General features: G+C 41.3%; 2 protein-coding genes across 2 annotated transcripts; one reads left to right on the top strand and one right to left on the bottom strand.

Moving 5' to 3' along the window:
* The first annotated feature begins 294 nt into the window (after window positions 1–294).
* LOC139632076 (extracellular calcium-sensing receptor-like) lies at window positions 295–4,656 on the top strand. The gene is made up of 10 exons (XM_071496818.1): window positions 295–432; window positions 983–1,225; window positions 1,343–1,420; window positions 1,510–1,831; window positions 1,984–2,156; window positions 2,239–2,463; window positions 2,551–2,674; window positions 3,256–3,449; window positions 3,595–3,873; window positions 4,104–4,656. The coding sequence occupies exons 1-10, from the start codon at window positions 295–297 to the stop codon at window positions 4,530–4,532; spliced, it is 2,205 nt and encodes a 734-aa protein (XP_071352919.1). The 3' UTR covers window positions 4,533–4,656.
* Window positions 4,657–7,383: 2,727 nt separating this feature from the next.
* LOC139632077 (extracellular calcium-sensing receptor-like) lies at window positions 7,384–11,244 on the bottom strand. The gene is made up of 10 exons (XM_071496819.1): window positions 11,105–11,244; window positions 10,619–10,922; window positions 10,268–10,354; window positions 10,042–10,149; window positions 9,753–9,919; window positions 9,165–9,642; window positions 8,820–9,044; window positions 8,586–8,709; window positions 8,005–8,477; window positions 7,384–7,922 (listed from the first exon to the last, which is right to left on the bottom strand). The coding sequence occupies exons 1-10, from the start codon at window positions 11,227–11,229 to the stop codon at window positions 7,482–7,484; spliced, it is 2,532 nt and encodes an 843-aa protein (XP_071352920.1). The 5' UTR covers window positions 11,230–11,244; the 3' UTR covers window positions 7,384–7,481.
* Between the last annotated feature and the right edge of the window lie 1,127 nt (window positions 11,245–12,371).

Genomic DNA, 12,371 nt, shown 5'->3' with positions numbered 1-12,371 from the left:
AAATGTAAGATTCTGGAGAACTGAATATTTTCTTTTCTTGAACATTTTAAGCTGAACTAGGCTGATTTTTAATACACTGTCACATATCATGTCTTGATTTCTGATGTTCATCTTTCCGGGTGTTATTTTTCTGTGTGCAGTTTTAACCAGCGTGCTTATCGCTGGCTTCAGGTCATGATCTTTGCAGTGGAGGAAATTAACAATGACTCAGATCTCCTGCCCAACTTCACTCTTGGCTATCTGGCAGCTGATACCTGCTTGGCAGAGAGTACCACTCTGTTATCAGCCATGGCTATGGTAACTGGACAGGAAGTCCATCTGGCAAACACAGAATGTGGATCTGTCCCTGCCGTGCCAGTTATTGTTGGTGATGTACGCACGTCATCCTCAATTGTTGTGGCAAACACTCTTCGGGTGTTTGATATACCCATGGTAAGGATAGGTGATGTGCTGCAAACATAATAATGTTCCATGTGCCTGTTAGTTTTGTATTTATTTAATTGCATCTAATGCTGTGTTACAGTGCCATATGTCTCTCTTCCTCTTTCACATTTGTGTTTGGATTGCACAGTGTTACACTACTGTCTCACAGGAAGAAGCTCATGGGTTCCTAATAGGTTTAACTTTGCAAGTTCCCTCTGAGTTAATGAAGGTCTCGTCTTGCTGCTCCTGTATTCTTCCAAATCAAAGACATGAGTGTTAGTATTATGGATGTTCTTGCAATTGCCTTGGACAAAAGCATCAGCCTTAAAAAAATGGAGCTGTTCCTTGGGCACTGCATAGGAGTTGCTCACTGCACCTAGATAGTCAAGATGGGTGAAATGCAGAGGATAAAGTTTCTCTCCTGGACTACTTTATGAGTCAACTTATCTGTCTACCTCTGTTTTTCATACTCACAGTCAATTGTTGTTTTTTTTTTAACTATCTTCCTGTCTCCTTGTCTACCTTGAACTGTGTAATACGCACTCTTATTCTTCTTCAGGTGAGCTATGCAGCCTCCTGTGTGTGTTTGAGTGATAAGAGGAAGTATCCGCTCTTCTTCCGCACAATGCCCAGCGATGCTGCACAAGCGTGGGCCATGGCTGAGTTGCTGCGCCTGATGGGGTGGACCTGGGTGGGGCTTGTGTCTGTGGATGATGATTTTGGCAGATCTGGGATTCAGATGTTAATGGATGCCCTCCAGGGAACTGAAGTGTGTGTTGCCTACCATGTAGTGATTCCAAGGGTACTGTAGTGCCTAATTTTCAAAGTGTCTTCTTCATTTTCTCTTGTACTATTTGTGTCTGTCTTATCGCATACAGTTCACTCTTTGATTCTTAATATCTCTATTTTTCATTCCAAGGTCTATTCAAAGATGACAATGCAAAGAATTGTTGATACCATCCAGAAATCCACTGCCAGAGTTGTGGCAACATTTCTTATAGATCAGGATGCAAAGGTTATAAAGCTTTGAGCTGTAATTTTCACATTATTTAGACATAGAGATATTATGAAAACTAGAGACTAGACTGCTTCTTATCTCTTTTTCAGGCTTTGTTTGAAGAAGTGGTCCACAACAATGTAACAGATAAGCAGTGGATTGCTAATGATGCTTGGGTTACCTATGGTTCTGTCTCAGCTCCTCGCAACATTCCCTCATTGGCCGGGACAATAGGATTTGCTGTACGGAAGATTGATATCCCTGGACTAGGAGACTTTCTGGCACGCATTAATCCCAGCCCGACTTCACCCAACTCTGACCCTTTCTCAAGGGAACTCTGGGAAACACTGTTTGGATGTTCTTTTAGTGCTGGCCTGGGAGGGACATTGTGCTCAGGCTCAGAGGTCATAGGTGAACAAAACTGACAGAAAAAGATACAAAATCTTTCTATCATTTGAAACATCAAACTTTTTTTTTCAATATTTCATTTCTTTTGCAATATCTGTGTCTGAAATTGAAATGTATTTATTTATTTTCTTATCTATTCTCTGAGTCACGTCTAGGCATTGGGGAGTCTTTGTACACTGATGTATCTCAGCTAAGAATCACATATAATGTCTACAAGGCTGTGTACGCTATTGCTTATGCAATAAAAGACATGCTGGCCTGTGAACCTGGGAAAGGTCCCTTCCTGGAAGGCCAGTGTCCCGATGTCTTGAGGCTGCAGCCTGTACAAGTAAATGAAATCCTATATTCTTCAGATGTCACAAATGTTATCATTTTCAGAAGTGATATAAAACAACCCTTTTCTTTCTCAGATAGCCCACTACCTGCGAAAAGTGAACTTTACAACACATTTGAAGGAATGGATGAACTTTGACGAGAGTGGAGACCCGCCTGCTTCATATGATATTATCAACTGGCATGTGACAGCTCAAGGGACAATCGAGTTTGTCACTGTTGGTCATTTTGTGTCCTCTCAGGGGTCAGATCTTCACATTGACATGGACAGAGTGGTTTGGGGAGGAGGCAGCAGACATAAGGTGTCTATTTTTTAATGCTTTTTGTCATCATAAGTCTCTTTTGTGAGTGTCTCTGCTTCTGATATCTCATTGTGTCCCTGATCCTAGGTGCCTGTGTCTGTGTGTAGCAGTCCTTGTCCTCCTGGTACAAGGAAAGCCGTGCAGAAAGGTAGACCTGAATGCTGCTTTGACTGTCTGCCTTGTGCTGGGGGTGAAATTAGCAGCAAACCAGGTAGTTTTGAGTTTTTATTCCAATGCATGTAAGCAATCACTTCCAGAATAATGATATGCATTAATAATGTGTGACCACACATTGTCTAACAACTCTATGAAGGCTGTGGTCTGTTTTGTTTTATGTTTTGTTGACATTGAGATTGAGATTAAAAGTTTTACAAATCAAAACCCCTTAAATTTATCGTATTACAATCAAGTTGGCATTTGCACGCAAAAGGTATTTTTTTGTATTAAAACCAGAACAAACTAAGACCAAATTGAAGCCTCTTAATACTGTTTATGCTCTTCAGTAATAATTAAGGGTTTTAAAAACTAAATCCAGTGATTATTTAAGGATGCTGTGTTGCATGGGAAATTAAACAGCCTTTTGAGGAAAGTGTGCATAGAATTTTTGCAAACATCAAGGAGTATTTGTCTTCTTGTGTGTTTGTGAGTTCTTTGCAAGACAAGCAAAAATGTCCAAATCTCTGCTTGTGGCTAGTATTGTCCAGTGCTCTCTATATTTTAAGGGGGTTATGAACATTGGGTTGAAACACATCCGCTAGCTTCCATTCTCATGTAATCTCTCTCTCTTAATAGGATCACTGGAGTGCACTCACTGTCCTGAGCATTTCTGGTCCAACTCAAACCACACACTCTGCATACCCCAGCAGGTGGATTTCCTTTCTTACAATGACACCATGGGAGTCGTCCTCTGTATTGTCTCAGGTGTTGGAGCAGCACTGACAGCTGCCACATTTGCCACGTTCCTATACCACCGACACACACCACTGGTAAAGTAAAGCAGCATCCGAGATGATGCTTAATCACATTGAGAGTATTAAATTGTTGTTTCATTGTGTGTATATATATGCACACACACCATGCTGTAATCTCTCCCTATGTCCCCTTACTTTAAAATCCCTCTCCTGCTTTAAGGTGCGAGCCAACAACTCAGAAGTGAGCTTCATGCTCCTGTTGTCACTCAAGTTGTGCTTCTTGTGTGCGTTGGCTTTCATTGGAAAGCCAGTGACTTGGTCCTGTATGTTGAGACATACACTGCTTGGAATCAGCTTTGTGTTGTGTATCTCCTGCCTGCTGAGCCGCACTGTGGTAGTCCTGGTGGCCTTTCGCTGCACACTGCCAGGGAAAAACCTTATGCGTTATGTTGGTCCTGCTCAGCAGAGGTTGGGCATCTCCACCTGCACCCTTGTACAGGTGATCCTGTTTTTAACACATATCAGCTCTAATGTTATTGATTCCTGTAGGCCTAGGGATTCTTGTATGATATCCTGTGTTTCAGACCTCCATATAAGCACTGGGTCAAGTAGAGATTTGGTGACTTGTTCAAGGTCTTGCAGGTTGCAGACTGCTGTCTTTTCATAATTTACATTTTCAAGTGTGATGTCTGCATCAGGTTATACATTCCTTTCCTTTTTCTGACCCAGGTGCTGATTTGTGTGCTGTGGCTGACCCTGGCTCCTCCTAGGCCTGCAGAAAGAGACATCATGGTCAACAGAGGACCCAAGATCATTCTTGAATGTGCCACTGGCTCTGTGGTGGGTTTCTCACTTGCTCTGGGCTACATTGGCCTGTTGGCCTGTGTCTGCCTCGTCCTGGCCTTCCTAGCAAGGAAACTTCCTGACAACTTCAATGAAGCCAAACTGATCACCTTCAGCATGCTGATCTTCTGTGCTGTCTGGGTGGCCTTTGTACCTGCTTACATTAGCTCGCCTGGGAAGTATACTGTTGCAGTGGAGATTTTTGCCATCCTGGCCTCAAGTTATGGCCTTCTGTTCTGCATCTTTGCCCCAAAATGTTTTATTATTCTTCTGAGGCCTGAGAAAAACACCAAAAAACACATGATGGCCAGATAGGTCAATAGAGCAAGGAAAAAAAAAAATCTTGATATTAAATTACTGTCACTTTTTTGTGCTCATGTTGTCTGTGCATAACTGGATGTAGCATATAAATGCTTCTGTTGAATGTACAGCAGAAAAATACCTGCATATGCATGTCTAAATATATGAAAATAAACATTTCATCATACTGTTAACTCATGAGTTAGTGTGGTGCCACCCTGACAACCCATCACAGACATTCACTCATCAGATGCTCTTACACATATCATTCAGGGTGAGAAATGTTTGATGGCATACTGTCAACACATTTCTTATCTGTCCTCCTATTTTAGAAGACCTAATCATGGATCTCACACCTAATTAGCACAGTGACTCAAAAAAAGCCTTTATCAGTACAGCTTTACAGATTTTTGAGACCTTCTGATCATTCACTAGACTACATAATGTAGGCAACCACAGTGAATGGCGCTATAATGGCAGAGACCATTAGTTTCTGGTGCAGTTTCTATGGTGCCCATGTCCTCTATGACGCTGGCTCTGACTGGATAATAGATGAAAGAAAGTTGGATTAAAAGCTACCTGCCTGAAAAGCCTTTACAGAATATCAGGTTTAAGGTGAAAGAGACCTCACCATCATAAAAAGACTGTTATGTAGTTTATAGTATTAAGAAACACATGCATCATTCACTCAACTCTGTGACCTTATTCAACGATTATGTAGAGTCATTGGTGTGTACTGTATAGCATGTCCTCTAATACTGTCATATAACTGTGAAGATAACTGTGAACCACACAATAAAATGCAATCACCCAACATCGGCACAAAATGAGAATCTTTTTCAGGCTAATGCAGTTATTGGTTCAACATTATGGCAAACATTGAAATAGTTTATAGGGTTTTATATAAACACTTATTATTTGTATTTTTCCAAATTTTGCTAAGAGCTTAATTTGTCTTTTTTTGGCTTATCAGTCATCTGTGAATCACTTTACACTTCTGCAGTAACTGGTATGAAAAGTTTGATTGATTGATTGATTTTTGCATATTTTTGCAGTTTTTGAGACCTGGCAGTTTTTGAGACCTGGCAAGAGAGTTCTGATCTGTTTTTACTACGAGCAGTAATGTTGCCTGGAAAACTCACAAAATAACTGCTTGTCGGAGCGAAACTGACACATTGTGTTAATTACAGCTCTTGTGATTGTGATTTGCTGGTGTTACTGGCAAACACTTCAACATTAAGTGGGAGGAAAACTTTCAAGTAGTGTAGTTGTCAAGTAGAAGTCACAAATGGATTGTCAACAGCGGCAACTGAGAGACACTTAACAGAATATTTGCTTAGCAGCTCTACAGACTACTTTCTCATAACAGACTATTATGATAAAGCAACATTTCTGACTTTGTCACAACAAACCAAAATTACAGGCTGCACCAAGGAGATATTTACTGCAGGGCTGCAGAATTATATTGTACTGTGTTTGTCTTATCGTATCCACCCCTATCCTAATCACTGCTAACACCTCCTAACAACCTGAGATATTATATCACAACTTCATATTCATAACACAGTATTTTATACCTCTAACCTCTGTTGCTGCATGTCTTTTGTCATTAAAAGAAAACATCTGGTCAATGTAAGGTCATGACCTTATTACATCATTCCACTATCCCTCCTGTGTTTATGTCTATGCTGTCATGTTTCAACAAATCCTTTGTCAGTATTTATGTGAATGGATTCCTATAAATTCTGGACATATTCTCTACACTCACTCGCTCATTTAATATATTTTTCAAAGCCATGACACGCTTCATTTTATGTCTGTGTGCCTGTACTTTGATGGCCCATTCATTTTATTGAAGATATTACTGCAGTGTTTTCTTATTCAAACCAAATTAATTATTTACCCTCCAATGAAGATGATCTGTTCTGGTTTCCTTAATTCAATCAAGCATAAAGTGTGATGATCTGAAGGATAATTCTCTGAGATGAAACAGAGACTGTGTAGTATGAGGGGAAATCAATCCAATGTCTTGTACTGTCTTATAATAAATGTTAATGGAGAAATACAGTGTCAATAAAACGCTGTTTATCTCCCAAAACCTTTTCCCCTGCCTGTCCCTGTTAGACGTCAGAGACCCGACATCTCTCCATCTTCCAATTTATTCCTCTGCCTGAGGAGGAACAACAGATCAATCAGCAGTGGATAATCAATGCTAGCCTGAGAGCAGCTGTGGAGAGCCTGAAAAATGTCTGACGTTTTAGTTTGTTATTGTAGGGAACAGCCAGGCGTGATGCTTATATGTAAAGGGCCTCTGGAGTACGAGGATTTAATTAACCAATGACAGCAGGGATTTCAACAAAGCATACCTCAGAGACCCTGGGCCTCATCACTCTATCTCAGGTCAAATCAGCATGGACACTGCTGCCAATTCCCGTTCAGATCTCACACTGAGCTGTCATTCACATTTCTACTTAGGGTATCAAAGGAGTGTCACGTAGCTGGAAAAATAAAACCACTTGATCCAAGAAAAGTACGGTTTTCCATGTTTTCTGTAAACTGTGGACTATGACTGTGATGAAAGTCTTCAATTCTGGGTGGGGTAGAGGAGTTAAAGTAGTTCTTTAATTACACCAGAGGTAAGAATTTATAGTTATATAGGAGTGAAAGTGAATGAAATAAATGAAATAAAGACATTGGGGAAAGTTATTGGTAAGAATAAAGGTGTGTGACAGCATGGTTGTGCATTTCCTAATGGGACATATTGAATGACAAAGGGGAGCACTGACAGAACACTACTACCATCTGGTGGTAAAATGAAACTGGTTTCATATACCTTGTCTCTACTACCACTCGTATACTTTCTTACTTTTTGTTCACACTTTTAATTGCAGTGAGTTTTTTATTCAACTAGAAAAGAGCAAGAAGAAGAAATGCATAAAATGTGTACTGAACAAACATATTCTCCTAAAATTTGTCAGTGGCAACTTTGGACATCAAGTGTTTCCTAGTGTTCTTTTCTGGCCTTAGAAGGATTATGTAGCATTTTGGTGCAAAGATGCAGCCCAGGAGTCCATAACTGGAGGCTAGGATAGCAAACACCTCTGTGACTGTGGAGTACTTCCCTGGAGAGCTGATGTAGGCGGGAACAAAGGCTACCCACACGGCACAAAAAATGAGCATACTGAAGGTGATGAGCCTGGCCTCATTGAAGTTATCCGGGAGTTTCCTTGCCAGGAAGGCCAAGACTAGGCAGAGACAGGCCAGGAGTCCAATGTAGCCCAGAACCAAAGCAAATGCTACCCCTGAACCTTCATCACACAAAAGAATGACAATTGCACTCTCACGTGGCATCAGATGGCGTGGAGATGGGGGAGCAACAAGCAGCCATGCTGTACAGATGATTACCTGAATAAAAAGAAATATCTTTTTTCAAACATTTGAATAAATATTAACTTTTCAAAGTGCATAAAGAGTTAGAAATCCTTACCTGGACAAGTGTACAACAGATAATGATTGCTTTTTGCTGCTTGGGCCCAAACCATTTCATGACACTTCTGCCTGGAAGTGTAGCCTTGAAGGCCATTAGCACCACTATAGTTTTCCCAAGAATACAAGAGACACAGAGAACAAAGGTGATGCCAAATGCAGTGTGGCGCAGCATGCAGGACCACTGAGAAGGCCGGCCGATGAAGGTTAAAGAACACAGGAAACACAGGGTCAAGGAGAAAAGCAGCAGGAAGCTCAGCTCAGAGTTGTTGGCCCTGACAATGGGGGTGGTTCTGTGACAGGAGAATATTAAGACCACAATGCAGGTGCAGAAGGAGCCAATAAGGGAAATTGCCATCAGGGTAATGCCCATAGTGTCGCTAAAGGAGAGGAACTCCACCTCTTTGGGGATACAGACAGTCCTATCAGCACTGGACCAGAACTCTGGAAGGCAGCGCATACACTCTATGGCATCTAAAGAAAAGACAAGAAAGCTTTTGCTGCAAAATTGTGGCTTTTCCTCTGCAACTGTACAATAGGTCAGATTCTGAAACGTAGGGTAGGCAAGTAGTCTTTTCTCACCAGTCTGATTGCTAATCTCCCCAGCTGTACAAACCACACAATCATGGCAGCAGATAGGGAAGTTAGGTCTGATTGCCTTCCGGGTACCGGGGGGACAAATGCTGCTGCATACTGACAAGGGAACCTATGCAGAAGAGGAAGCACATACTACACTGGTCAAAACACATAATGAAAAAATATTCTTGCACAAAATGCAATTCACAAAATATTGTTGTATTCTATTGAGATCCCTACTTTGGTTTGGTTGCCATTCCATACAATGTTGCCTTCCTGGATCTGGAGTTTTTGTTTTCCAGTTGTCTCATCAAACTTTCCAATAGTAACAAACTCCATTTTTCCATTTGGACTCAGCTGCCAGTTAACTAGGTCATACATGGCTGCAGGGTCGCCATTCTCATCAAACTTGGTTTCATCACCAAATGAGTTGGAGAATTCCACCTGTTTTATGTAATGGAGCAGCTATGGGAAGAAAGTGCTTATGATCCTCTAGAATTACCAAAATCATTCAATAATGACACAGCAAGCATTACTGTAACTTTTGTTAATTTAGACTGAATTAGAGAACATATAGGATAATACCTGCCATGGTTTTAAATTGTCTGTATCTGGACAGGCCTGCAGTGGAAATGGCCCTTTTCCTTTCACACAGCCTCTCATAGCCTTGAGTGCATGGGCAAGGGCATACACAGCCTTATACACATTGTAAGAAATCCTTAGTTGTGACACATCTGAATAGATATTCGTCACATTCCCCAGCTCTTCTGCTCCAGAGCATGGAGGTTTACCCTGAACATTATGCTCCTGACCATCAGAGGGCAAACCCAGGCTGCACTGAAACATCTCTTCCCAGAAAGGTATCAGGAAGGGATCTTCAAGGGCGCCTGGGGTTCTGGGATGCAAGCGAAGAAGAAAGTCTTGCAATCCAGGAATGTGTGCTTGCCGAATGGCAAATCCCATGGAGCCCTGGAGGATGTGGTGGTACTTTTTGGGGGTGGAGAGGACAGCAGCTGTACTCCAAGCCTCACTGGCCAGCCACTGTATCCCAGTGAGCCCCTCTCTAAGTTCAAGACATATGTAGATGCCATTTTTGCATAGACAAGCACATCAGACATTCACATATTATGTTATAAACATTATAGTGTGGAAGAACAGCTGAAAGGATCATACCTGAGTGCTTCATCAAACAATACTGCTGCATCTTGTTCCACAGCAAACACTAGAATCACCCGAGCCCCAGATGAGCGGATCTTGGAGACAATAGATGAAATTGCAGTCAGTGCTCGGTTCTTAGGGATGATCTCATGGACGGCAACACAAACACCTAACTTTCTAACCTATAAGAGAGCAAAAGGGAAGAGACATGATTACTTAATTCAGTGTTCAAGTTAAACAATGAAAATGAAAAATGCTTGATTAAATCATGACTTAATTCTTTATTTATGGGTGTGTAACCCACCTTATTAGCAAAGATATTTGCTCCACTGCGGCCATAGGCATCGTCCCCTGCAATCACACCCACCCAAGTCCAGCCAAAATGCTTGACAAGTTGTACAAGTGCATCTACCTAGAAAGAGACAAAGTAATTTACAATGTTTCACAAAAGAAAATGTTGACATTCTTTTGCTTGCAGAGAGAGGTTATGTCACATTGTGAGTAATCTGAAACTGTCTGCTGCCTCTAACCTGGAAGAAGTCACTGGGCATGGTCCTTAAAAAGGCAGGAAACTCCTTTTTGTCACTGAGACAGGCACAGCTGGAGAAATAACTAATCTGAATGAAAGAAAACACATATGGTAATTTAATGAAACTACAATATCCAACATTAAAACTTTCTTAATGCAGTGGGGTGGACATAACTCCCATTACCCAAAGGCTAAATCCACCATGTGTTGAATTTGCATTGAATCTGTTGAGTCTGACCCTCCTCAGAGATAGTAACAACAAAAAATATTGTGGCACTGCTATCTCTACTCTGCTCAGTGGCTTGAACACAGTAAATGACACACAGTTGTTCAGTAGCTATGACCAACCTACCTGTGGCACATTGAAGACTCCCAGGAAATGGGCCACTACGAGAGACTGAGTGGAGCCTCCGTCCCCTATCACAGCTGGTACAGTCCCATGACAGGTAGCTTTACTTTGTGTCACTCCTTCGACCACTGAAGCCTTCTCAGTCCCCATTAACTCCATAGCAGCCTTCAGAGCCTGGTGGGGTGTACTGCATGAATCATAGATCTTATAGCCCAGAGTGATGCTGGGAAGGAGTCTGCCATCTCTGTTGATCTCCTCGATGGCAAAGATCATAGTTTGCATCCAACGGAATGTTCTAAAGTTAAATCTGGAAGAAGAGAGCGGGTGAAGTTTGAAGCAATTTTAGTTTTAACACAATTCTAAGCTTCATGTCACTCACGAACATGGATGCACTGAACTATGGAAGAAGGATTTGTGCCATATGAGATTACAGTTGTTTAATTACAACAGCAGCTCCAGCAATTTGAAGACCTGCTAAAAACAACTTACCTGGTGCACTGTGTGGGGGGAGGCCTAGAGGTGAAGGACAGACTTGGCTCCACCACCATGTCATGAAGGGAGAAGAGTCCGCCCAGGATGATGTCCCCCTTTTTATTCAGCACAGGCAGGGACATAGAACCTGGGATTCTTTGACATTGCTGGCTCTGGTCTTGGTGGGAGTTGTAGGGAAAAAGCCCGCACAACAGTAGACCCAAAAACACAAGCTCAGTCCTTCTCAGTGAAAGACTGTGCTGTGCTGATCTCATCCACAAATGATTCATACTTTCTTTAAACTATGTCACCACATACTTTTCACAGCAAATATATATGTCTATGCCTGTTCAAATAACAGATGTTTGGATAACAAATCAGGCAAACAGCAAATAAGGAACTAAATAACTACCCTGGTAGCTGACAAAACACCAAACAATTTGTCAGTCGTCAGTAAAAAGCAAGAACAATGCACACAAAATAATACATCATGAAAATAATACATAATACAGCACAGTACCTACAGAACTTTAGAAGTATAAATCACAAGTAAAGTCAGTACACGTAAAACTCAAACAAATTGGAAAGAATCATCCAATTAACCTAAGCTCATATAACGCTCTATCTTTAATCCAAGTTCATCAAAAACTTTCAGAGTGCAGCATCTTCATTGTATTAACACAGCAAAGACAAGCTATCCACTCTCCAGTGTCAAGTCAGAGATACTGCCTTGTAACCCATATATAGGCAACCTCCCACTCCATATCACAACTGTCAAATTGACTTTATTTCACCTGGGATTCTGATCAATGGAAAAAGAGCTTACAGTTTCACGGTAAGTAACAACAATAACAAGGAACTGGAATGAGCACTTGAGTAAAATGGAAAAAGACAAGAGCTGTGTCATGTCACAATGTCATGCCTGACTAGGCCCAACTCATCCTTCAGTGATGTGAAGAGGCAGACAGTAGACTCATTTCACCGGGGGCTGCTAAACAAAGTCACATATCTTTCAAACACTCACACACACACACACACGCACACACATACACACGCACACACACTCACACTCACACAAAATGAAGGAGACAGTAAACTACTGAGTGAGAGGAAAGCTTCATAGTTGATTCAAACATATGCAAACAATAAAACCTTATTAATATTGTTCAGTCTGATAAACAGAAAGAGGTGCATGACCATTTTTTAGAATGTGGAATTGATGTACCTATTTGATATCAAACTCATGGCAGATTAACTAGCATCCAGAAATTTGTCATTGGATAGT

Source organism: Trachinotus anak, unplaced genomic scaffold, assembly GCF_046630095.1.
Source record: "Trachinotus anak isolate AG129_WGS33_773 ecotype Australia unplaced genomic scaffold, CSIRO_AGI_Tana_v1 ptg000014l, whole genome shotgun sequence".
Lineage (NCBI taxonomy): Eukaryota > Metazoa > Chordata > Actinopteri > Carangiformes > Carangidae > Trachinotus > Trachinotus anak.
Note: the sequence above shows the minus strand (reverse complement) of the source record. Positions and strands in the feature narration are given on the sequence as shown.

Excerpts from the sequence above, each read along its gene's own strand:
- LOC139632076 (XM_071496818.1), top strand. The coding sequence starts at position 295 with ATGGTAACTGGACAGGAAGTCCATCTGGCAAACACAGAATGTGGATCT. Across the intron at positions 433-982 it reads GGGTGTTTGATATACCCATG|GTGAGCTATGCAGCCTCCTG; the intron begins GTAAGGATAGGT and ends ATTCTTCTTCAG. Across the intron at positions 3,874-4,103 it reads CCACCTGCACCCTTGTACAG|GTGCTGATTTGTGTGCTGTG; the intron begins GTGATCCTGTTT and ends TTTCTGACCCAG.
- LOC139632077 (XM_071496819.1), bottom strand. The coding sequence starts at position 11,229 with ATGTCCCTGCCTGTGCTGAATAAAAAGGGGGACATCATCCTGGGCGGA. Across the intron at positions 10,150-10,267 it reads TGCCCAGTGACTTCTTCCAG|GTAGATGCACTTGTACAACT; the intron begins GTTAGAGGCAGC and ends GTCTCTTTCTAG. Across the intron at positions 8,478-8,585 it reads GGAGATTAGCAATCAGACTG|ATGCCATAGAGTGTATGCGC; the intron begins GTGAGAAAAGAC and ends TCTTTTCTTTAG.